The 25,417-nt window shown below is 44.1% G+C and overlaps 1 protein-coding gene across 7 annotated transcripts in view; it reads right to left on the bottom strand.

Moving 5' to 3' along the window:
* Positions 1-5,212: 5,212 nt before the first annotated feature.
* HSF2BP (heat shock transcription factor 2 binding protein) overlaps positions 5,213-25,417 on the bottom strand; it is a 110,525-nt gene continuing 90,320 nt past the window's right edge. For 6 of the 7 annotated variants that reach the window (XM_087418022.1, XM_087418020.1, XM_087418019.1 and 3 more), the window contains 2 exons: positions 9,786-9,990; positions 5,213-8,974 (listed from right to left, as the gene is read on the bottom strand). In XM_087418022.1, the coding sequence (XP_087274148.1) occupies positions 8,884-8,974; positions 9,786-9,990 (296 nt within the window). In that variant the 3' untranslated portion in view covers positions 5,213-8,883. Of the gene's footprint in view, positions 8,975-9,249; positions 9,991-25,417 lie in introns of those variants that run through there. The other variant, XM_087418021.1, reaches the window with a different exon arrangement.

The following is a 25,417-nucleotide window of genomic DNA, read 5'->3' as shown; positions in this document are numbered from 1 at the left end:
GAGCTCTCCCCCTCCAGCCCAAGCAGCAGCCCCTGGAAGGAGGCCGAGCCCTCCCAGCACAGGAACAGAGCTTCCTTCTGTGACGAAGGCTGCCTCTCCCAGCAGGGCAAAGCATAGCCCAGACCAAGATGTTCCAGAAGGACTTGGAAAAGAGGAAGCATGTGCTGAGTAGGGCAGGGGTTGCAAGTTACAGGGCAAAGAGAAGCCGTCCTGCCGCCTTAAGAGCCGATTGTGCAAGCCCAGCGGCTGCAGCGGGCCTGTCGTCTCTGGGCCAGGGGATTCACGTCGGCTCAGACGCGTGTCCTGGCCCAGAGTGGCTGTGACTAATTGCGGGACAAACAGGAAGGCTTTTCACCTGCCCAGCACTCCGTCAGGGTTTCCTACGAGACGACAGCATCAAGAGCCCCAGAGAGTACAGGCAGTTTTGTTCCTTGCTTTGAGTCTCTCGTGCTGATGACGTCAACAGGCACAAGGCAGTGCCCGATCTGGACGGGCGAGGGCTGGAAGCTGGTCAGCAGGCATCTGGGCCTCTAAGACAGGGATCACCATCCAGAGCCTGGGCCTCCGGCTGGGCACCTGCTCTGTTCGTTTCCCTTGTGACTTAGCTCCTTTGACCCTAAGATAGGGCTTTTCTCCGGGAAACTTCCAGGAATGGGATTTTTTCCAGCAAAGCAGAGGAAACAAGACTAAGAAAGGGGCTTTAGGTCATAGGACAGTGAGGAGTAGAGCTAGCAGCAGAGGGGCTTCTGCCGCAGGACGGCGTTCAGCCCAGCTTCCCAGTCGCCTGGTTGCTGGTTTTTAAGGGGAAATGCAAACCTGACTAAGCTGGCCTCAGAGGAGCAGGGAGTTTCACGTTTGTCCTGCAGGGCTAGGAGACAGCCTCTGTCACCTGTCACAGCCTCCTTAGACCTGACCAACTGTCTGAGCACAGGTATACCTGGTCCACAGCCAAAAACAGTTAAACAGATACACATGCCCAGAAACGTGGGATGTAAAGGTCTTCAGGGTGAATGCACTGCCTGGGCCTATCGGGAGTCCTGCAGCCACGGGCCCTTCCGAGAGCACACCGACTCCAGGCCCCGTCCAACATGCAGACACAGAGAGAGAGTGACAGGAGGAGAAATGTCCATTCTGAACCCTAGTCCTTCTGGGCAGAGGGCCATGTCTGCCCTGGAAAACCTGACTACGAATTTCCTTAGCTCCACCCACGAACTGCTTGACTGTAACATCAGATAGAAAATAACCCCTCTGTGACTGGCCCATTCAGTCAAGACACAGGGAACGAAGGGCAGCCCCAGGCCAGCCCCGCGCCAAGTGCTCAGTGACCCAGACCCCTCCGCGGTGCTGTTTGCTTGAGAACATGGCTGAGGCCGTTCACTGGAAGACAATCTCCCAGGATGCTGCTGCTTCTGGATTTTTATTCTTTTATGTGCTTCCCTTCCATTCTGGAAATAAATCTCTACACAGAGGCTTGGGTTTTCTTATTTGCGGCTAAATTCCTGCAAGGATTTCATGGGCTTGGAGAACAGGCATAACAGGTAACCTGGCTGGGCCAGAGCCAAGATGCAGGCTTAGTATCAAAGGGATGACAGACCCCACACATGGACACACACACACAGGCTCATGTGTGTACACATGGGCAGATGCACACACACGCACACATATACAGGAACAGACACACACACAGACAAGATCTGTGGCTGTATCCACTCACTGACCCACCAGGGACACCATTACAAAGACTGGAACTACATCCACACCTGATTCAGCCAGAAAGTGTTTGGGGGTGGGGGTAGGGGTTGTGGGGAGCCCGTATGCTGGTGTGCATGTGGGGAGAGAGGGATGGAGGAGCAGGGCAGCTCAGCAGCAAAAGCAGACGCTACAGGAAAGCAGCAGTTGTGGCTTCATCCAGGACACGGCCATCCATTGGCACGTGTGCAACTGACGATAAAATCCAGACTGTGAGCTCCCCGGGAGTCCAGGGCCTCGGCCACCGAGGTCTCCAAAGGGCAGGCCACTGCCGGGAAAGGTCTTTCCGCCTCCACTCCCAGGGAGGCAGGTCTCCAGTGGAGTCAAGATGGGTGAGAAGTGAGACGCGAGAGGAGCAGGGGATGCTGGGCCCAGCCAGCGGGGGCGCGGGGCTCTAGGAGCCACCTGGGCACTGGTGCCTCTTCACCCAAAGGTAAACCTTCCAGCACAGCCACTGCAAGGCAGGGGCTCCGCCCTGCTCCCCGATTCTCAAGGGCACCTTCTTGCAGACCCGGGGACCTAACGAGAGAACACCGAGGTCAGGGTCCCACCCGGCCACACTCCACAGACAAGGCACATGCCCCAGGCTGCTGTCATGGCAGGATCGCAGCTCGACTGGGGCAGAAACGCCCTACCACTCCCTGTGCCTGGTCAGAACCAAACCTAAGCCACCTCTGACCAATAGGGATCTGGGCCATATGTGCCCCTGCCCCCACTTCCTGTAACCAAGAGGTACACAGAGCCTAGAAATTCACCGCAGTGTGAGGAACAGCCTTCTACTTTCATAACGGGAGGAAGAGTGTTCAAATGACAAAGTGCAGCACTAAGATTCTGGGAAACTTACTTCCCCGGCTCGGGGGGTGAGAGGGGAGACGCTGATTCATCAAGAAGAATTAAATGTGCCAAGTACAACGTATGAAGGCAGCAAGTATGCAATGTGTTTTATAAAGATTGCCGTGAAAAGAGTTCACCTCAAAAAACAGCTTTGATGCTTAAGAGGTGAGCTTCAGGTTCCAGAAAAATGTGCTTTTTGTGAATTTCCTGCCAACATGAGGGACTTGCTCCACTCTGCCCTGAAGTGATATCTTCCAAGGTTCAGCTGTTCTTTATTTCTCCTCTATTAGCATTTAGTTAAAGAACAGAAAGAAAAGAAAAAAGACCAACCATGCGTGCAGGGTGTCGCCTCTCCCCCACGGCCCTGCCCCGGAGCAGAGGAGCAGAGGAGCGGAAGGCGGGTCATCTCCGATCCCGGCTGCGCCTGGAGCTGGCTTTCCAGCCTAGAGCAGGTGGGAGAATGCGTCTGCTCCTGAATCATCTGTCTCAGCGCTAAGTGGTCACAAAGCAAGACTGAACGAGAGAAATCTTCCATTGCTGCAGGCAAAGGTAAGACAAGGTGCAGTGAGCCCGTGACCAATCAGCCCCAAGACAGGAGTAAATATTAATTTTGTAAACTGACCTACAGATACAGAACAGAACCTATTAAAAACCAATGTCTGTAATATTGATGATTAATCTATGTCTCTCATCTTTCTGAATGTTATCACGTGATCAGGCAGCCACAGGAGGCTGTCATGTATCAACACGTGCTGTCCAAACACCACTGGAGGGCTAGGCAGAAGTCTGGCCCTGTCCTCCCCTCCCTTCCCCCTCTCTATGACCCCATGGGCCTGCCGGTGGCACCCAGAGCATGTGGGCCAAGGAAGGTGCCAGAGGGATTTAAATCACTAGTCATCACAACTGTGAAAGCCCAAGAGCCGGACCAGACCCTGGTCTGGAGAACATGTGGACACACACCCAGGGAGGCAGAGGTGACATCCCATCATGATTAGGGGCTACTATAGAGGGACACGGGCTTGAATCACAGCTCTGCCACTCAGGCCAGCAGCTTAACATCTCAGGGCTCGTCTTACCCGCGGAAAGCGGCTGTGAAGACTAACCTGGGGCAAATTGGACACAGGCCCTGAGTGCTACCAGGAAACCAAATGCTTCATGTCCAGCTACAGGGCTGACGTTAATGTGGGAGGCCTCACGGTTTCACAGAAATCATGACTATTAAATGCTTTCCATGCCTGGCACTGCACCAGGCCACATGAACTCAACAAATGTGACTCTCACATTCAGGGCAAGGGGTCCTTACCAACTATTGATGGGGGGCCCCCACAAGCTCCCAGAAATCGTAGAGGAAACGGCACATATATGCTTACGTGCATTTTTGTGTAGAAAAGTTTATCAGACTGTCAAAGGGCTCCAGGACTCGGCCACAGCTGAGAGCCACTATTCTAAGGGTCTGCAACCAAGGAGAGAGCAGACATGGGGACAACTGAAAGACGGCTGACGGTGTGAGCGACCGAGAACAGGGCACAGACCGCCCTAGCTGGCACTGAGCAGGTGCTCTCCTCCACCCTAGCAGGGACGTGTCACCGCCGCATCACCCGGGCCCTGTGCAACAGCACACATGCACAGCAGTCAGGCAGGCACTGGGCCCCACGAGAACACTAGACCTCAGACCTGGGTGTGGCGAGTCCGAGGGCTGCTCGCTGGGAGGTAGAGAAGCTGGCCTGGGACGTCCAGAAAGAGCCAAGGCTTTACCCTGGGGAAGCGCATGTGGACACCAAGTCCTCAGTCACTGGTCTTGGTATCCCGGACTCCTGCTGCTTCAATGGTGGGGGCTGGCAGAGGACCACTCAGTTAAAGAAAGAGGGCGTGGCCAACTAATGATCTTAAAAATGGAATCGATTTTTTACATTTTAAAACGCAGGGCCAGCCCCGTGGCTTTAGCGGTTAAGTGCGCGAGCTCCGCTGCTGGCGGCCCGGGTTCGGATCCCGGGTGCGCACCGATGCACCGCTTGTCCAGCCATGCTGAGACAGCGTCCCACATACAGCAACTAGAAGGATGTGCAACTATGACGTACAACTATTTACTGGGGCTTTGGGGAGGAAGAAAAAAAAAAAAGAGAAGGATTGGCAATCGATGTTAGCTCAGGGCTGGTCTTCCTTACAAAAAATAAAAAAAATAAAATGCAAATCAGGGGCCAGCCCCGTGGTGTAGCAGTTAAGTGCACACGCTCCGCTGCTGGCAGCCCAGGTTCGGATCCCGGGTGTGCACCGACACACCGCTTATCAAGCCATGCTGTGGCACCGTCCCATATAAAGTGGAGGAAGATGGGTATGGATGTTAGCCCAGGGCCATCCTCGGCAAAAAGAGGAATATTGGCATGGATGTTAGCTCAGGGCTGATCTTCCTCACACACACAAAAATAATAATAAAATGCAAATCAGATATTGCTCCTGCCCCCAGCTCTCCCACGATGTGCCTCCACACAGAGCGAGCCATGAAGTCTTCCCCGCGGCCCACGCACTCCCTGCTGTCTTCAAATGCCCCCCAAACAAGTGCCCTGGGGCCTTTGCACCTGCTCCTCCTGCTGCCTAGACTCTTCTCCCAGACATTCAAGAGTAATAGTTTGCATAAAACCATTTATTCTGAAAAGTTGAGCTGCAAATATGCCTTCAATTAAAAACATAACAAACGATATGACCCAGAGTCAGTTTTTTGACAGTCATTTTGTGTTAAGTATGTTCTAAGAACATTAAATACACATTCATGGTAGCAAAGCAGCAGCCGAGGGAGCTCCATTTTGGGAACAACGTAAAACTTTACAATAAAGGCTATTCATGAAACAAACCAACTATTTTAAAAATATGATTAGCATAATCTTTGTGTCTTGAAACGCAGACTTATAATAATATTTCCAAATGACAATTACAAAATTCAACAAACGGTGCTGGGAAAACTGGACATCCACATGCAAAAGAACAAGGTTGGACCTTTACCTAACACCATATACAAAAATTAACTCGAAATGGATCAAAGACCTAAACTGAAGAGATAAAACTATAAGACTCTTAGAAGAAAACATGGGGGAAAATCTTCATGACCATGAATTTGGCAATGATTTCTTGGATATATACCAGAAGCACAGGCAACAAAAGAAAAAATAGATTAAGTTGGACTACATCAAAATTAAAAACTCTTGTATAGCAAAGAACACTATCAACTGACAGCAAAGAACACTATCAACTGAATGAAAAGACAACCCACAGAATGGGAGTAAATATTTGCAAACCATATATCTGATAAGGGATTAATATCAGGAATATAAAAAGAACTCCTGGAACTCAACAAAAAAAAGGAAACAACCCAATTCAAAAATGAGCAAAGGACTTGACTACACATTTCTCCAAAGAAGATATACAAATGGCCAATAAGTACCTGAAAAGATGCTCAACATCACTGTCATTTGGGATACGCACATCAAAACCACAATGAAATACCACTTCACACCCATTAGGATAGCTTAATCAAGAAAAAACCAGACAATAACAAGTGTTGACAAGGATGTGGAGAAACTAGAACCCTCGTGCACCGCTGCTGGTGGGAATGTAAAATGTTTGGTGCAGTGTTGTGGAAGACAGCTGGCAGTTTCTCTAATAGTTAAACACAGAATCAGCATATGATACAGGAATTTCACATTTATGTATACACCCCAAAGACTTGAAAGCAGGGACTCAAACATCAATATTCACAATAGGCAAAGCATGGAAACAACCCAAGTGTCCATCAACAGATGAATGGATAAACAAAATGTGGTACATACATACGATGGAATATTATACAGCCATAAAAAGGAACGAAGTTCTGACACATGCTACAACATGGATGACCCTTGAGGATATTATACTGAGTGAAATAAGCCAGACCCAAAAGCACAAATATTTTTATTCCATTTATATGACATACATAGAATAGTCAAATTCATAGAGACAGAAGTAGAACAGAGGATATCAGGAACTGGTAGGAGGGCAGTTAGGGAATGGTGAGTTATTGTTTAATGGCTATGGAGTTTCTGTTTGGTATGATAAAAAGTTCTGGAAATAGATAGTGGTTATGGTTACACAACATGGTGAATGTATGTAATGCCACTGAATGCTACATTTAAAAATGGTTAAAATGGTAAATTTTATGTTTACCATTTATGTTTATGGGGTAAATTTTACCACAATTAAAAAAAACTTGAAGAATTACAAATAACAAAAAAAAAGACAGTAAGAGTCGTCACTTTATAACACGCACTAACACATTCAAAAGACTCCTTATTCCATATCTTATTCTACATTTGGAGACAAACTTAAATGTGCACACTCTCAGAGCAGAGAGGCAGCCGTGGTCCTTAAAGATGAGTCCCTGTGGGGGCCGGCCTGGTGGCGCAAGCGGTTAGGTGTGCACACTCTGCTGCGGCGGCCCAGGGTTCGCTGGTTCGGATTCCAGGCGCACACCAACGCACCACTTGTCGGGCCGTGCTGTGGCGGCATCCCATATAAAGTGGAGGAAGATGGGCACGGATGTTAGCCCAGGGCCAGTCTCCCTCAGCAAAGACCTTTTAATGGGCTCATGCACTCCACCTTCTGAGCCTGCCCACCGTCTACAGAACGCTGTAGCCTATACTGTGTCCTGCACTACATCAGGGTCTATGCTGGAGACCGTACATGGGTTAGACCAGTCCTTAGGAGGCAGTCTAAACATCTACATCGTGGAAGAAAAGAGAGCCAACTTCAACTTCAGGACTTCTCAGAAAATTAGTAAGTCTACAAAAGTATTTATCAACCTTTTCCTTTCGTATTCATGTCATGGCAATACAGCTAATGCCAGGTTTGGTAGCATCCATGTAATGGCCACATTCACAACTTTTATTAAAATCTCTCCTTGCCCATGGTCTGACTTCCAGCCTTGGGCTGATTTTCTTGAAGTCCCAGACTTGCGAGGCTATGCTCGGTACTTGAATTAATTTTAAAATCTTCTGGAATAAGTGAAAGACATGGGGCTATGTAAATAGCTGGGATGCAAAGAACTCCTTATAACATCGGGCTTATCCCAGTTCATGCCATGAGCAGACACAGGTAACCCAAAGCCATCCACGAAGACTCTGCATTGACCTGCATCTTAACAATGATCCGCTTCTTCGGGACTTCATGGAAAACAGCTTAGATCTGGCCTGGCAGGTTTCATGCCTTTACATATAAACCGACAGCACTACAGAGAAAAAGTTCCTTAACTTAATAAATAAAGGAGAAATTCTTTAAAAATTAAATTAAAAAAATATGTACCACTTTACTGCTTGTGTTTCTGATTTTAAAATTCACAAGAAACCTCAAACACTGCCAAGTGCATGCTTTCATGCACACTTTTAAACTGAGTTTTCTTTAGATCTCTCAATGCAAACAAATGAAAGAACCCATGTTTTCCCCTCGACCTCCATGTAAAGAGCAGAAATATTAGAAAGCTAGACACTCCTTAAAATTGGCCTTCAGCACTTTTCCCGTGATAGACATTCAGAACACGCATTTGTCATCTGTTTCTTCCTGAAGGAGTTTTCATAAGAACTCTTGCTATCCTTAGCACTTCAAAATTAGGAGGAAAAAACTCGTCCTTTTTAATCACATCCATCTACTAATTAGGTAAACTATGCAACAGTCACAGGTTTGGCCCAGTTTCATTTTTCTCTATACACCGCTAATCCCATCTTTGGCAAGAAAAAAATCATGCATTTCTAAAGGCAGCATAAACTAATTACACTACTTTATTTCTCGTTACCTTATCGAACAAATAAATAACCGAAAGGAAAATGATCCATGCTAGAAAAAGTACAAAAACACAACATCCTCAATTTTATTCACCAATAATCAGGACCTACGGAACCACACAGCACAGATGGACCAAGTTCTGCCTCCATGAATTTTAAACTGTCTTTTACAACATTTCTCTGCTCTGATGACTAGTGTGCTACAATATGTTGGCTTGTGAAATTCAAGTAACTGTGCCTTCCCCTAAGCTCCTTCATTCAGCCTCAGCCACAAACTGCACATTGCCTATAAAAATCTACTTAAAAGAAAAATGAAGTTACTCTGAAATGTCAAACACAGCAGAAACAGTTTGTAAGCATGTATGAGGCCGCCCCTGTCAGGGGACGCCTGCATTTGTTCTCACTCCAGAGGACACCCGGAGCCCAAGGGCCGGCAGTGTCACACCGGGGGAAGCAGCATCAGAAGAAAGGAGCGAACGTGTTCCCTCATGAGACTTTAAGGAGTGACGGAGACGGAACTTCCACCCTCACACGTCGTGCTGTCTGTGAGAAATGAAGTGTCTCCTCCTTTGTTCTCTGCCAGTGGCCTGGATGCAGATGACAAGGATACACGTGGTGAGGGGACGCCCGGGACACACACTGTGTACATCCTGTAAAGAACTTCAACCATGCATGTGCTCCAATCTATGAGGTTCCTTTCATGTTATTTGTTATATGAAAAATTGCACTTCTGAGTTTATAGTCAAAGGGCCCTGAACAATGTAAGGAGAGTTTTTTCTACCAATCAAGTGCACGCACTGTAATATCCAACTTCTAGTATCAAGTTTTAATATTTCAGAAAACAATAGTTGTTGCACATCAATGACTCTTCTGACTTCCTTTATTCAAAAATAAAAGAGGCACAAAAATATAGAACTAAAATGTCCAGTGTTGTCTGAAAGCAGGTTCACCAAAAGGTTTAAAGGTAAACCTGCATTTTGGGGGGTTAATTATAATTACTAGAGAGAGAATGAATTACTTTTCAAAGAAATGTATCTCAGGAAAATGCTGACCAACAGAGTAGGTGGTTATTTAATCTCCCATTTTTATGGGGGAACCTACAGATCTCGGAAAGTCTCCCGAGCAGCAGGAGCCGCTCTAAGAAGGCCCTCTTCCAGGGAGAGCTGACATGGGCCTTTCTGGAAGGAAGGATTCTTTCTCAGGCTCCCCTATGGCAAGATTAACCAACCGCCCACAAGTACTCTCACTTCCAGGAGGAAGTGAGGCAAGTATATATCAATTCACGTCCATCTCTAGTCAATCACATTTTGCCATCTATAACACACAGCACACGCTGATGGTTTCTGAATACAAAGTGGGGACCTGGGGAAGGGGAAGGGACACAGAAGTCCCCCTTACACATCACGCTCCAGAGCACGGAGGTCTTCCAGGAGCTCCTGGGCCACAGTCTGCAGGTGGGGGTTGCGGCTCTTGGACATGGCCAGGATGCGCTGCAGGGGCAGGGAGCTGCGGAACTCGGAGGCCGACTTGGAGAAGACTTCTGGTTCCAAAACCACAGACTGCACAAGTCGCAATACATGAAGACACACCTCTGCGTCTGGATCTAGGGGGGAAGAGGTAACGCTTCTGGTTAGAATAAAACCTTCTACAGCAATCTTGGGGCAGAATCTACCCCACAGGGCTTCTTGGCCTTTCTGAATGACAGATTGGACAGTTTAGGAAACTATGAGCTGACCCAGAAACAGTATCACTTCTTCATGTAAAAGCTTAGCTTGAAAGAGCAGCATGACAAAACTCAATCGTCACCTATTTAGTAACATCCTGTCTTTAAAAATTACTCATAATTGTATTATTTTAAAATACTGAACTAAAAATATAAGGGCTTTTCATGTTGTTTGCTATAATTCTGTCCACTTATCAGATTGTTTTAATTCATTTTCACCCTGACTGCAGCAAATCCCTCAGAGATCACACACAGACATGGCATCTACTCAGGGTAACTGAGTCCCACAAAGTCACAGGCTGCAATATTCATACTGTATTCCATTTTTTTCCATGTGAATGCTCCCTGGAGTTACAGAACCTGGTAGCCCTGCATATATTGTAGCAACCACTAAAAAACAGCTAGACTGAAATGAAAGCCCAACACAGTTATAACCCTTAACCAGGATGGACCCAACTCTCCTTACCATTTCTCCCTCCTGGGAGCCTTTAACATGTCATTAATTCACTTCTTAATTGGATATTGTCATTGGAACCAGACTCAAAATCAGTACCTCTTTCTTAGCACTACACTTAAGAAACCTTTTAGGAAGTAAGCGGGTTGAAAGAGTGGACTGAACAAACCCTCAGTGGGAACTGCCACAACATCAAGGCCGCACAGAGCCTACCCCGGGGAAGCAGGGACGGGAGGAGGAGTTTCCTTCCTCCTCCTACTTTAGGGGAGGGGAAGGAAACTTTCTCCAGCACAAGACCTGCCAAAGACACAGGGCAGAGTGTGGCCGCCACAGGGACGGGGACAGGATCACCACCCAGACACAGGAAGACAGGAGCTGAACCAAAACAACAGAGAACTCCCCTCCGTCCTCCACCAGCAGCCCAGCAAACACCCAGGAGCCAGAAGAGCAGTCTACAGCTGCAGGCGGATCAAAGGACAGAAGGAGACCCCTCTGTGGCACAGACATAAGGGAAGGCAAACAGCCGAGAGGGGAGCAGGAGACTGAGGACGACACTCTGGCAGCTCAGCCCCCACCCTCAGTGCAAGGAAAGGGGAGAGACTTGAAGCCAGTGGTACACCAACGTAACCACAGCAACAACAAACCCAAACCCAGCTCACCGCCCCCACCAGCAGCCCAACAGAACAAGAGGTGTGGCCATTTCCCAGAGTAAACACTATTTTCCTCATTTTCTACTGCAGAGGTTGGTACACTACAGCACAGAGGCCAAGTGCAACCCACGCCCTGATTCTGTGCAGGCTGTGAATTAAGAGTGGTTTTTACATTTTAAAGGGCTTTTTAAAAAGAAAAAAAAAAACCAGAAAAATAATATGCAACAGAAACCATGATGTGGTCCTCTAACTTCAAAGTACTTACTATCTGGCCCATAACAGGAAAAGTGTGCTGAACACTGCTCCACTGCCCCACACACAATGTCCAACATTCAATAAGAAATCACAACGACACAGCAAGGAAAACAAAAGGCCCACAGTGAAGCAATACAGTAATCAACAGAGCCAGACTCAGAGATGACCCAGACACAGGAACAATGAGAAAAGGAATTTGAAGTAAGTATGATTAATAGATGGGAAAACACTGTTTTAGGATTCTTACAGTACACCTGAAGCAGTATAATATTAAAAATTTTTAATTTTTTATTTATTATTTAATATTTTAATTTTTTTTTCTTTGAGGAAGATTGGCCCTGAGCTAACATCTGCCAATCCTCCTCTTTTTGCTGAGGAAGACTGGCCCTGGGCTAAGATCTGTGCCCATCTTCCTCCACTTTATGTGGGACACCACCACAGCATGGCTTGCAAAGCAGTGCATTGGTGCACACCTGGGATCCGAACCGGCGAACCCCGGGCTGCTACAGCGGAGCGCGCACACTTAACCGCTTGCGCCATCGGGCCAGCCCCTAATTTTAATTTTTTAATTAAAAATATTTAAATACAATTAAAGATTGTATTACACACCCTAGAGCAAATACTAAAAGTTTTTAAAGTGTAAATGATAAGCCAAAAGTGCAGAAAAAATATATTATTAAAATATTCAATTCAACAGCAGACAAAAAAGAGGAAAAAAGAAACAACTAGAAATATTTCTGTATTTCTTTCTACATATATTAAATGAAAACAGTACAAATACACTGATTAAAAGACTGAGAATGCATCAAACAGCAAGACTCAACTATACATTGTCTACAAGACACCCAAGATAAATATAAAGACAGAGGTTAAAAGTAAGAATATAAAAAATATGCCATGCAAACACTAATTAAAAGAAGACTGCAGAGCCTATATTATTATCAGACAAAGTAGACTTCAGAACAAGAAATATTACCAAGGATAAGGAGGGACACTGCATAATTATAAAGAGGTCAGTGTACCAAAAAGACATAATAATCTTAATTATGTATGTACCTAACAATAGAGCTTCAAAAGACACAAAGCAAAATATGACAGAACTCCAAGGGCAAATAAATTCACAATTAAGAGTTGGAAACTTGAACACTCTTACTTCCATTGCTGATTTTAAAAAAGTAAGAAAGAAAATCAGAAAGGATACAGAATCCCTGAACAACACTATCGACCAATTTGACCTAACTGACATTTAACAGAATTCAAAGTATGTTCTGTGATCATAAGGGATTAAATTAGAAATAAAGAAATACACAATAAATAATAGAAAATAGCAAAAATACAAAGTAAATAACAGAAAAATATCAGAAAAATCCTTAAATATTTGGATATAAAACAACATACTTCTAAACAATCTATGGACCAAAAAGGGAGTCATACGGCAAACTAGGAAATATTCTAAATGAAATGAAAATGAAAACACATTATCAAAATTTGTGGATGCAGTTAAATCAGTGCTTATAAGGGTAAATTACAGCATTAAATGCTCACACTGGAAAAGAACAAAGGTCTCAAATTAGTTATCTTAGTGTTCATCTTACAAAAAATAAGAAATAGAGCAAATCAAACCCAAAACATGCAAAAGGAAAATAATAATAAAGAGCAGAAATCAATAAAAATAAGAACAAACAAAAAACAATTGAGGAAGAAACCAATAAAATCAAAAGCTGACCCTTTTAAAAAATCTACAAAATTGATAAAACTCTAGCTAGACTAAACAAGGAAAAGAAAGAGAGAAGACAGACACAAATTACAAACATCAGGAATGAAAGAAAAGACATCACTATAGATCCTACAGATATTAAAGGACTAATTAGAGAATATTATGAACAACTTTGTGCCTATAAATTTTACAACTTGAATGGAATGGACCAAATTCCTTGGAACATATAATCCACCAAAATTCACTAAAAAAAAAAAAAACAGATATCCTAAACAGTCCTATACATATTAAAGAAACTGCGTTCATAGTTTAAAATGTTCTACAATTAAAAAACTCCAGGCCAGGAAGGCTTCAATGTCAAATCCTATCAAATATTTAAAGAAGAAATAACAGTAATTCTACACAAGTCTTACAAAAAAACAGAAAAGAAAGGAACAAGTCTCACCTTTTTTTATGAGTCCAGGATTACCCTGATAGCAAAACTAGGCAAGATATTACAAGAAAAGGCCAATATCCCTCATGAATATAGACACAAAAATCCAACACAAATTATTAGCAACTTGAATCCAGTAATATATAAAAAGGATAATACTTCATAAACAATAGATATTTATTATAGGAATGCAGGGTTGGGTCAACATTTGTAAATCAATCAATGTTGCTTACCATGACAATAGACTAAAGAAGAAAAACCCAAATGATCATCTCAACAGATGCAGAAAAAGCCTTTGACAAAATTGAATACCCATTCATAATAAAAACTCTCAGCAAACTAGAAATAGAAAGGAATATCTTGAACTTGATAAAAGGCATCTACAAAAAACATATAGTTGACATCATTCTGAATGGAAGAAGACTGAATGCCTCTCCCCTAAGATCAGGTACAAAGCAAGGCTGTCCATTTTCACCACTCCTATTCAAAATCACACTGGCGATCCTAGCCTATGCAGCAAGGCAAGAAAAAGAAATGAAAGGTTTATAGATTGGAAAGGAAGAAATTAAACTGTCCCTATTTGCAGATGATATGACTGTCTACACAAAAAATCCCAAAGAACCTACAAAACAGCTACTAGAACTAATTGAGTTTATCAAGGTCACAGGATATAAGGTCAACATACAAAGATCAATTGTATCCATATATTATTAATGATAAATTGGAAATGAAATTTTTTAATAAGGCTATCATTTATAACACCAAAAATATGAAACACTTAAGTACAAATCTTAACAAGATGTGTGCAAGATTTGTATGCTGAAAGCCATGAAACACTGACATAAGAAATAAAAGACAACTTAAATAAATGGAGAGATATAATATGTTTACGGATGGGAAGACCCAATACTGTTACGATGGCAAATCTCCCCAAATTGATCCATATATTCAGTGCAATCCAAATGAAAATCCCAGTAGGATTTTTTGTAGAAATCAACGAGCTGATTCTCAAATTTATTTCAAAAAGGAATTTCCAAAATAATTTACAAAAAGAAAAACACTGGAAGACTAAGAGTACTAGATTTCAAGACTTACAGTTATCAAGACCATGCGGTATTAGTGAAGGGAAGGGACAGACACAGAGATAAATGAAACAGAATTAGAGAATCCAAAAGTATAAATGCAATTCAATCAAGAAAGAATAGCCTTTTCAACAAACAGTGCTGAAAAAACTGAACATCCATATGCAAAGCAAAGAACTTCAACCCATATGTTGCCTCATGTACAAAAATTACAGGAAAATTGGGCTGGCCCGGTGGCACAGTGGTTAAGTTCACACACTCTGCTTCAGTGGCCTGGGGTTCACAGGTTCGGATCCCGGATGCAGGCCGATGCACCGCTTGTCAAGCCATGCTATGGTGGCGTCCCATGCAAATTAGAGGAAGATGGGCACAGATGTTAGCCCAGGGCCAGTCTTCCGCAGCAAAAAGAGGAGGATTGGCAACAGATGTGAGCTCAGGGCTAATCTTCCTCACACATACACACACAAAAAATTACATGAAAGTTAATAATAGATCTAAATGTAAAACCCAAAACTATAAAGCTTCTCGAAGAAAACGAGAAAACCTTTGTAACCTTGAGTTAGGTAAAGATTTCTTAGATATAAAACCAAAAGCACAATCCATACAAGAAAAAAATTAATAAACTCTATCAAAATTAAAAACATCTGCTCTTCAAAAGATACAGTTAGCAAATGAAAAGACAAGCTACTAGACTGGGAGAAAATATTTACAAAACACCTGATACAAAACCCTGAATCCAGAATATAAACAGATCTCTGAAAACTCAATAACAACAAACCAAACAACCCAATAAAAATGGGTAAAATATTTAAAAAGACATCTTTTCATGTGCTTTCTTGCCATGTGTATACCTTCTTTGACTGTGTTTTTTTCAAACAAAATATTATCCAATTTAATGAGAAACTGATTTCTGTGAACATAATTCTTCATATTAGATATTATGTTTCAATGACTTCACACAATTCCTAATTGAGAACTGGTAATAATTCTTCAAATTCTTCAAATTCTTGATAACCAAAATGATGATGTCTGTTCACATATGTAGGTAATAAACCATTGTACAAACTGTTGATCATTGTTCAACCATCCAAAATGTATAAGAGTTGAAATTATATTTAAAGAATCTAACAGATCTTCCTTTTCATCAGCTGATAAAAAATTTTTGATAATTCCAATGGATTTCAAATGTAATCAAAGGTTTTCCTGTCGGGGACTTGCCGATCGTGGTGAAATTCTCAGGGCACACGCTGCATGTGCACTCCTACTCCTCCTACAGCCCGCCAATCACCTCGGAGCACCCACATCTGTGGATTCTGGACCGCAGCCCAGGCCACATCGGCCACGTCTTAGGCTGTGTACCACGCTCCCTGGGCACCCAGGAACACGGATTTGTCCAGCAGCTCCAGGAGCCCCGTGCTTACAAACTTCAAAGAACAGGGAAGAAGACAAGGAAATCATACTCCTTGACTCCAAATTGGCCTCCAGTTACTGCCCAGTTTTTGCTTCCCTTTCCAGAAACGCTGCCTAAAGGATGTGACTAGCGTTGCTGCCACCACTGCCTCACCTCACGTAGCTTCCTTCACCCCCCATTCATGCTGCCACCCCCTCCCTTCCCTGAGACTGCTCTCAAGGTCACCAATGATCTCCATGTTGTCACTGCTCAACTCACATCTCACTTGACCTCTCTGGCCATGGCTTACCACTCTCTCCTCTTTGACACACTTCCTTTTCTTGGCCTCCAAAGCACTCCTTCACCTGTTCCTTTTCCTTATACCTGGCCTCTAGATGTTGGAATCCCCAAGGCCTCTGTCCTGGGCTTCCTTCTCCACTTACTTTCCCTATGTGACCCCTCACCCCCTCCCACGGCTTCAAACTCCATCTACGAGATGGTGACACTCAAACCCACTTCTCCAGCCCTAGCCTCTCCTGGGAATTCCAGACTTCATGTCCACAAAAACTTACTTGGACCTCTGCCCTTGGGAATCTGCTGCCCTCTCAGTTCAACAAGGCCAAAGCAGAACTCTGGATCCCCCATGCTCACCCTCACCTGCCCCTGCCCTGCCTTACTTGTCTCAATAAACAGCATCACCATTCACCCAGTGCTCAACCCAAAAATATGGGTGTTGTCACTGATTCTTCTCTTCTCCCCTCTCACATCCATCAACAGTCCTGTCAACTCTGCCTCTAACAAACCCTGAATCAGTAACTACCACCCAAGCTAAGCTATCTTGTCTCACCTAGACTACTATAATCACCTTCTCAGTGGTTTTCTTATTTAACACTTCCATTCTCTCTTCTTCCCATCCCTATCCATCTGCCACACAGCAGCCAGAATGAAACCCTGTAAACGGAAATCAGAATATGTCACCTCTCTGCTCTCCAACAGATCCTCACTGCATCCAGGATAAAATGCCGGGTCCTCAACCTGGCTTACCAAGCCCCACCTGATCTCGCCCAGCCTGCTTTCCCAGGCTCCTCTCACATCACTCGCCCCTCCTCACCATGCACCAGTAACACTGGCCTGCTCTCAGCTTCCCAAATATGCTTTAGTCCTTTTGTCCTATATGTCTACTCTGCCCAGAATGCTCTTCCCCTAATCATCACATGCCTTGGTCCTTTCAACTATCAGCTTAGCAGTCTCAACTCCAACATGGAAAGAGCTTGGAAATTGTCAGTCCCATTCTTATAACACGAAAAGCAGAACAAACTGAAAATCAAAGACTTTTCTTGGATCTATCCTTGAACTGAGGTTGCAGGGTAATGGCCACCCTGAATTCTAGAGAAAGAGGCACCCCCAGAGAGTCATAGCCAGGATCAGCTTCCCTCGAATAGAAGCCACTAGAGCCATAAACTAATAGAAACACATAAATGATCATTTTGACAAACTGTTGAAAGCTGGATGTGGACTACCATGAGAGTGAGAAACTCCCAAGGGTTGCAGTCTTAGGCGGGTCCCCACATTAGAGTTTGACTGCCAGGAGCCCCATCAGGTTCTCACACAGCTCTGGCAGGGGACAGGAAGAGTAACTGTTATGAAATACACCCAGGGTGCTTCCCATAACAAAGGTGCTGTATGAAATACACCCAGGGTGCTGTTTTCTCCAGCAGAAAAGACTTTACCAAAGCCTATCCCACCTAAGGAGAAGGGCATTTCTCCCACTCTGGCCCTTCTTCCATTCCTGAGTCACCAAAGGAGGGGAGGGGCTAAGAAACACTTGTGAGGGTCACAGCCCAGGGACACGGGCCACTAAAAGACTGAGACTTAATCAAAAGATCATAGGGGCCGGCCCTGTGGCTTGGTGGTTGAGTGCACGCGCTGCGATGCTGGTGGCCCGGGTTCGGATCCCGGGTGCGCATCGAGGCACCACTTCTCCGTTCATCCTGAGGCCGGGTCCCACATACAGCAACTAGAAGGATGTGCAGCTACGACATACAACTACCCACTGGGGCTTTGGGGGGAAAAAATAAAATAAATAAAATCTTTAAAAAAAAAAAAAGATCATAGAATACTTCCTCTCCTCTCACACACCTTAAATCATACCAACAGGGATCACAATACACACGACACACAGCAGGAACTATAAACAACAGATCGTTATAGCTGGGAGACTACAAGACACAGACTCCATCTAAGGGGCGGTTCTCAGGGAAACCCACAGGCAACAAGGGACAAACGGCAAGCGCAACAGAGTAACAAACCTCCATTAAACACTGCCCACCCCTGCCCAGATTAACATAACACTCACACTGAAGCCCTATTTATCTCAGTTCCTATTACCCAAAACATAACATCCAGCTTCAACCAAAAATTAAAAGGCATGCTATAAGGAAAGAAATGCAGTCTGAAGAGAGCACTCAAGCATCAGAATCAGACTCAGAGACGACAGAGATGTTGGAATTATCAGACAGGAAATTTAAAATAACTAAGATTAACATGCTAAGGGCTCTGTCTCAGTCAGCTGGGGCTGCCATAACAAAATACCACAGACTGGGTGGCTTATACAACCGGCATTTATTTTCCTGCAGTTCTGGAGGCTGGAGGTTCAAGATCAAGGTGTCAGCAGGGTTGGTTCCCGAGGCCTCTCTCCTTGCCGTGCAGATGGTCTTTTCTCTGTGCTCACACATCCCTGGTATCTCTCTGCATGTCCTAATCTCTTCGTGTGAGGACACCTGTCAGACTGGATTAGGAGCCACCCTAATGGTCTCATTTTAACTTAATTACCTCTTTAAAGGCCCTATTTCCAAATACAGTCACATTCTGAGACACTCAGGGTTAAGGCTTCAACACTGAATTTTCAATAATTCAGCCCATAACAGGCTCCAATGGAAAAAAAGTGTGCCACATGCAAGAACAGAAGGGTAATGTAAACAGAGAGGTGGAAACACCAAAAAAGAAGCAAATTTCAGCTTACACATCATCTCCTGAGAGCCCTTCCCTTACCACCTAACGTAAAGTTACTACCCACTCACTGTCACCCACTACCCTGTTTTAATTCTCCGAATACCAGTTATTCTATGAAGTTATCCTCGCTCCTCCCTCATTAGACTGAAAATGATACCAAACCTAAATCCCAAATTTGTGTGTCTGATGTGCATTAAGTCAATCACTGAGACATCAGTGCTTGGAGATGGAGAAAGGTTTATTCTAATTGTCCAAAAGGAGAAGGCAGGAGGATAGGTTTTCTTAAATCTGCCTTAACAAGAGAAGAAAGCAGGGTGTTTTATAGAGCTAAGGGGCTTGGCAGGAGGAGTTTCAGAGAAACAAAGGAGTAATCTTCCTTTCTTTCACTCCAGATAAGCCCTTGGGCAATCTGACTTCTGGGGGCTGGTTATCTGGTGATCGTAACTTCCCTGAAGGCATTCTTTTTTTTCTGTAAAATAAGCTCATAAATCCCTGTGACCCTTGAATCATCCCTCAGGTTAAACAAGAAAACAGCAAATTGACAAGATTAACTTCTTTTCATCTATGACTGTGTTGGGAACAAGATCAAAAGGTAATCATGTTCTTATTGAATAGTTAGAGTAACGCTCAGGTACCCGTCTTCAAAAGCTTCAGGAAAGCAAGGACCTTGTCTGTCTTGCTTACCATTTCACCCTGAATACAATAAATATTTGTTGAATGAATTGAAAGATTGTATTTTGTGTGGCTAAGGTTGATGTAATATAAATTATAAGGACATTTCAGAACCAACAAAATAACCAGGCTAGCTGAAGAGTCAGCTGCGTGGCCCTCAAAAAAGAGTAAAATAAAACAAGCCACTGGAAGTCATAAATGAGACAAGTGTAGTTAAGGATACAGCCACCAGGCATAACGCCATGATGACAGCATCAGAAGGAAACATGGTCAGCTGGGTGACAGCATTTGAAGAGAATAAAGACTAAGGGAAACGCAAATGGCTTATGCACCCAAACTGTACAGGCAGGAGATTAACATAGAACTCAGGTCCGTTTGGGCCACAGATTAGCAAATTCTGAGTGATAACTACACAATTTATCTTTTAAAACAATCATGGAAACACTTATTACTTGAGACCGAGAACATTCTGATAGATGGCTCAATTTTGGGTTTAGAAATGGGTGTAGCAACTTGAATGAGAAAAGGCATTTACCTGTTCCAACAGAGAGATGACACAGATGTTAGGATTATCTGACAAGCGTTTTTAAGCAGCCACAACAAAAGTTCTTGAATGAGCAACCATAACATGTTGGAAACGAAAAAACTGCAAGTCTCAGCAAAGAAATAGAAGATATAAAGAACAAAAAAATGGAACGTTAGAACTGAAAAATACAATAACTGAAACGAAAACCTTGATGGAGAAGAACAGAGGGGAACAGAGGGAAGAATCAGTGAACTGGAAGATAGGACAATATAAAATTACCCTATCTGAATGAGAGAGAGTAAACAGACTGAAAAAGAAAATGAACAGAACCTCTGGGTCCAGTGGAACTGTAAAAAAAGATCTAACATTCATGTCATTGCAGTTCTGGAAGGAAAGTTGGCAGGGCTAGAAAATACTCTGAGAAATAATGGCTGAGATTTTACCCTATTTGGCAAGACACAAACCCACAGATCCAAAAAGCTGAGCAAATGCCAAGTGGGAAAGACCTCAAGAAATCTACACCAAGACACATCACAGCCAAACTTCTGAAAACTAAATACAAAGAAAAAATCTTAAAAGCAGCAAGAGAGCAATGATACCTCACTTATGGGAGAAAAATAATTCAACAATACTGGATTTCTCACTGGAAACCATGGAGGCCAGAAGGAAGTGACACAACATTTTCCACATGTTGAAAGAAAACAATTGTCTACCCAGAATCCTACACCCAGGGAAAATGTCCTTCAGAAATGAAGCAGAGTTCAAGACATTGTCAGACGAAAAATTAAGAGAATCTGCTGTCAGCAGACCTACTCTAAAAGAACGACTAGACTAACACAAAAACTTGTACAGAAATGTTCAAAGCAGCATTATTCAATAACAGCCTATTGAGAGTTTAGCTCAGCGATTCCATATTGCTGCCTCAACATCCATTTTGTTTAGCCAAATGGCCTGCAGCGACCTTAAACTAACACTAGTCCCTCACACAGGCACATGCCCTAGATAAAAGCCGCAGAGTCCCAAGCAAATATAAGTTCCTGATATAATCTCTCCAATAGCCCTTGTGATCAACAGTCTCCCCTGCCTCTCAGAGCCTTCCCCTTATGTGCCCCTTAGATAAGATCCCTGCGGGGCTTACCAAAACCCACTCTTTTGGTTTGAACTGACCAATCCAGACTTAGCCCAGGAACCCCAAAGCACCCTACCCACGGACCTTCATAAAGGCATGTGCCCCAGGTCCTGCCTCTCTCTGTCTGCCCTCTGCCTTGACCTCCCTGCATGGTCCCTCGAAGCATGTTCTGTACTTCCTCCAGAACCTGAGAGTAATAAACTTCTCTAGTTCAATTCTTCTTGTGGACTATTACTGAAGTAATAGTAATAGTAATAGTACTATTACTGAAGTACTGCAGCTCACCATCCAGCAACCTGTGCTCCACTTAATAAGTGTTAATTTGACAATTAATAACACAGCCCAAAAGTCCATCAAGTGATAAATGGATAAACAAAATGTGGTACATCTACACAATGGAATATTTATTTGGCAAGGAGAAGGAATGAAGTACTGACACATGTTACAACATGGAAGATCCTTGAAAACATGCTAAAGGAAAGAAGTCAGACAAAAAAGGCTAAAATAAAATAAAAATTCCAATTTTATGAATTGTCCAGAATAGGTAAATCCATAGAGAGAGAAAGCAGGTTAGTGGTTGCCAAGGGCTGAGTGGAAAAGAGAACGCAAGTGACTGCTAATGGGTATGGGGGTTTCTATTGGTAGTGATAAAAATATTCTAAAATTAGATGGTGGTGATGGTTGCATAACTCTGTGAATATACTAAAAACTACTGAATTATACAAGGTAAATGGTTGAATCTTATGGTACATGAATTACATCTCAAAGCTGTTTTTAGAAAAAGGACATTAGTGGGAAAACTGGCAAAACTTGAATTAGGGCTGAAGATTAGGTCACAATGTGTACCGATGTTAATTTCCTGTCTCAAAAACTATTCTATGGTTATGCAAGATGTTAACATTAGGGGAAGCTGGGTGAGGGGTACTCTGTGTACAATTTTTTGCAACTTTTCTGTAAAAGAAGAAACAGAAGAGAGAACAGCTAAAGGAATTTCTCTAAACAGAAAGCAAATGATAAAAGAAAGAATCTTGGAACATCAAGGAGGAAAGAATAAAAATAAGGGTACACACAACAGACTCCGCTTCTCTTCTTGAGTTCTCTAAATTATGTCTGTTGGTTGAAGCAAAAATTATTCCAGTGTCTCATGTGGTTCTCAAAGTATGCAGAGGGAATATTTAAGAAAATTTTAGAACAAATGGGGACATATAAAGGGAAGTAAAGCTTCTACCCTTCACTGGAACTGGGAAAAGGTTGACACCAGTAGATATGGATTAGTGATTATATTTAACGTAAAATTACACAAATAAAAATATTTTTCTTGGATGCTCTTGTCAAAATGAGGTTAAAAAATTTACTCAGAGTAAACTGCACAAATCTATATGTACAATTCAAAAGTTCTGACATGTATACACCCACAGAAAACAGAACCCTAACAAGATACAGAACATTTTCGTCACCATGAAGTTCCCTCGTGCCTCCTCCTTTCCAGTCAATTCTGACCCATAAGCAACTGATGTCCTGATTTCTATCACTGTAGATTAGTTTTGCGTGTTCTTGAAAATCATATACATGGCATCACACATTTAAAAAAAGCAGTATTTCATTATTAAAGCTCAGGCATATCAAAACAAATGAAATAATATTCTGCTTGGGTTTTTTCTACATTTTTATCAATTTAGTTCCCTCTTGACATTTTGGGGCCATTTTCTTCTCACAAAGTCCTACTAAGAGCTTGGATGGACATAGAATCACAGCATCATACCATGGTTCCGCCCAGACAGTCAGCAGATTTCTTGGTGAATGTTTGCAATGTTCAGATCACTTGGGAGGGGGAGGGGGAGTGTGGGGGAGAGAAGCTGTGCTAACAGAGCCACCGACAGTCATAAACCAGGAACGCAGTTTTAACCAAGTAACCAAAGAGCTTCCCAGAGTGACGTCCTCCACACCTCTGAGCTCTCAAGTCACTGGTGTCAGTCACAGACAAACGTCTCTAATAAGCACACAGCTCACTCAGTTACATCTGTCGGCGGCGGCGGCAGCAGCATCTGGAAGCTGTGCCTGCAGCTAGGCTTAAAGAACCGCATTATCCACGCTGAACAGCTGAGAAGCAACTGGCTCCACAAAGTGTGCCAACTCAACTCAGTGTGCCCACACCACGCCCCGATGCCGGGATGGAGGATTTACTGCCGACCAAAGACACATCGCCATCAGTGGCAGGCAACACTCTTCCCTACTACCATCGGCACGGATTTGGGGAAAAATCCAGACTGGAAGGTTAGGATGTATTCATATTTCAATAAGATGATTAGGAATTTTTAAACTGCATTTCTTTGAGCACAAGCAGAACTGAAATGTTTTGCCCTAAAGCTGGTGTGTGCCGTTCCCAACCCGGGAACCCTTCTTACTAGGGCTTCCCTAGTAAGAAGCCCTTGACATGCACAACCCTCCCTCTGACGGGAAGGAAGGTCTAAGAACTCCCTCCTTGCTCACCACCCCCCACCCCAGTCTCCATACACACACACACATCACCATCATCCAGCTAGCTCTATGGGTCCCAAGGGACACTAGTTCCCCAGATGGTGATAGGTGGTTCCATCTACCCCACGTCCACCCCCACCAGGAAGGGGAAGGACAGAACGAAACAGCACTACACGGCACTGAGACATCCCCAACTCCACACGCCCTGTGACAGCTCATCACAGGCACTGACTCCCAACGCCACATCTCTCCAACACAGACACTCACAATGACACAAAGAAAACACCCAACTCAGATTTCCTGACAGCTAACTGGGTCCTTAAAGCACAACTCAGACACACACTCACATGTTCACATACACATCCACACATGCTCACACTTACTTATCTGGTAATTGCCATTGTTTTTTAAAAGTACATACATTAAATGCATAAACTAAAACATGAGGTGAGCTAAGACTCGATCTCCAAGCCAGTGCACAGCAGCATCATACAGAGGTGAGACACGCAATTTGCAGTCACTCACCACTGCCATCTGAACAAAGTTAGCTAAACAAAGGCTTGCTGGGCCTTTGTTTTCTCATCTATAAACTGAAGATTTAAATCATCTACATCGGGGCCGGCCCTGTGGTGTAGCAGTTAAGTGCGCCTGCTCTGCTGCTGGCAGCCCGGGTTCGGATCCCGGGCACGCACCGACGCAGCACTTGTCAGGCCATGCTGTGGCGGCGTCCCACATAAAGTGGAGGAAGATCAGCATGGACGTTAGCTCAGGGCCAATCTTCCTCAGCAAAAAAAAAAAAAAGGGGGATTGGCAGATGTTAGCTCAGGGCCGACCTTCCTCACAATAAATAAATAAATAAATAATCATCTACATCGTTATTGTAAAGACTAAATGAGGAGTCACACGAAAGTGTCTATCAAAATGCTTGGCACACAGTTGGCATTCCATAAATAGCCATTTCCAAACTACACAGACAAAACCTCACCCTACTCTCCCCACCAGCAACCATTCTCGCCACACGGGCCTTGGTGACCCTGCAATGGTGAACTCCATTGGAAGTGAGGAAGGGGAGAAAGGGCCTCAAAGCCCTCCCGCACTTCGATCGCCCCTGTGCAGCCCCCTGGCTCCTGAGGCCCGGGAGCAGAAGGAAGCAGAGCAGATGCCGAGAGCCCTGTGTGTCTGCTGGCTAGTCTGGCGGCCCTCCCTAGCCACCCCCTGGGCAGGAGAGAAGGTGAAGCAGCTCTCATTTGGCCGTGCTGCAGCCGTCTGAGGCGAGGAGAGGGAAGCATCTCCCAGCAGGGAAAACCAAGAGCTGTCCAGCAGACTGCTGGTGTCCTGCTAGAGGCAGAGCCTTTCAACTCTGGGATCTTCAAGGAGGGGTGGGAATATGTGTATGTTGGGGTAGGGGAGGATTGGTCCATAGCTTTTATCAGAATTTTTGAGGGTTTTTTTAACTCAAAAAAAGGTGTTAAGAGGGGTCGGCCCAGTGGCATAGCAGTTAAGTTCGCA

This window comes from Ceratotherium simum, chromosome 27, assembly GCF_057802395.1.
Source record: "Ceratotherium simum simum isolate JZ-2026a chromosome 27, ASM5780239v1, whole genome shotgun sequence".
NCBI lineage: Eukaryota > Metazoa > Chordata > Mammalia > Perissodactyla > Rhinocerotidae > Ceratotherium > Ceratotherium simum.
The sequence above is the reverse complement of the archived record's forward strand: the minus strand, read 5'-3'. Positions and strand labels throughout refer to the sequence as shown.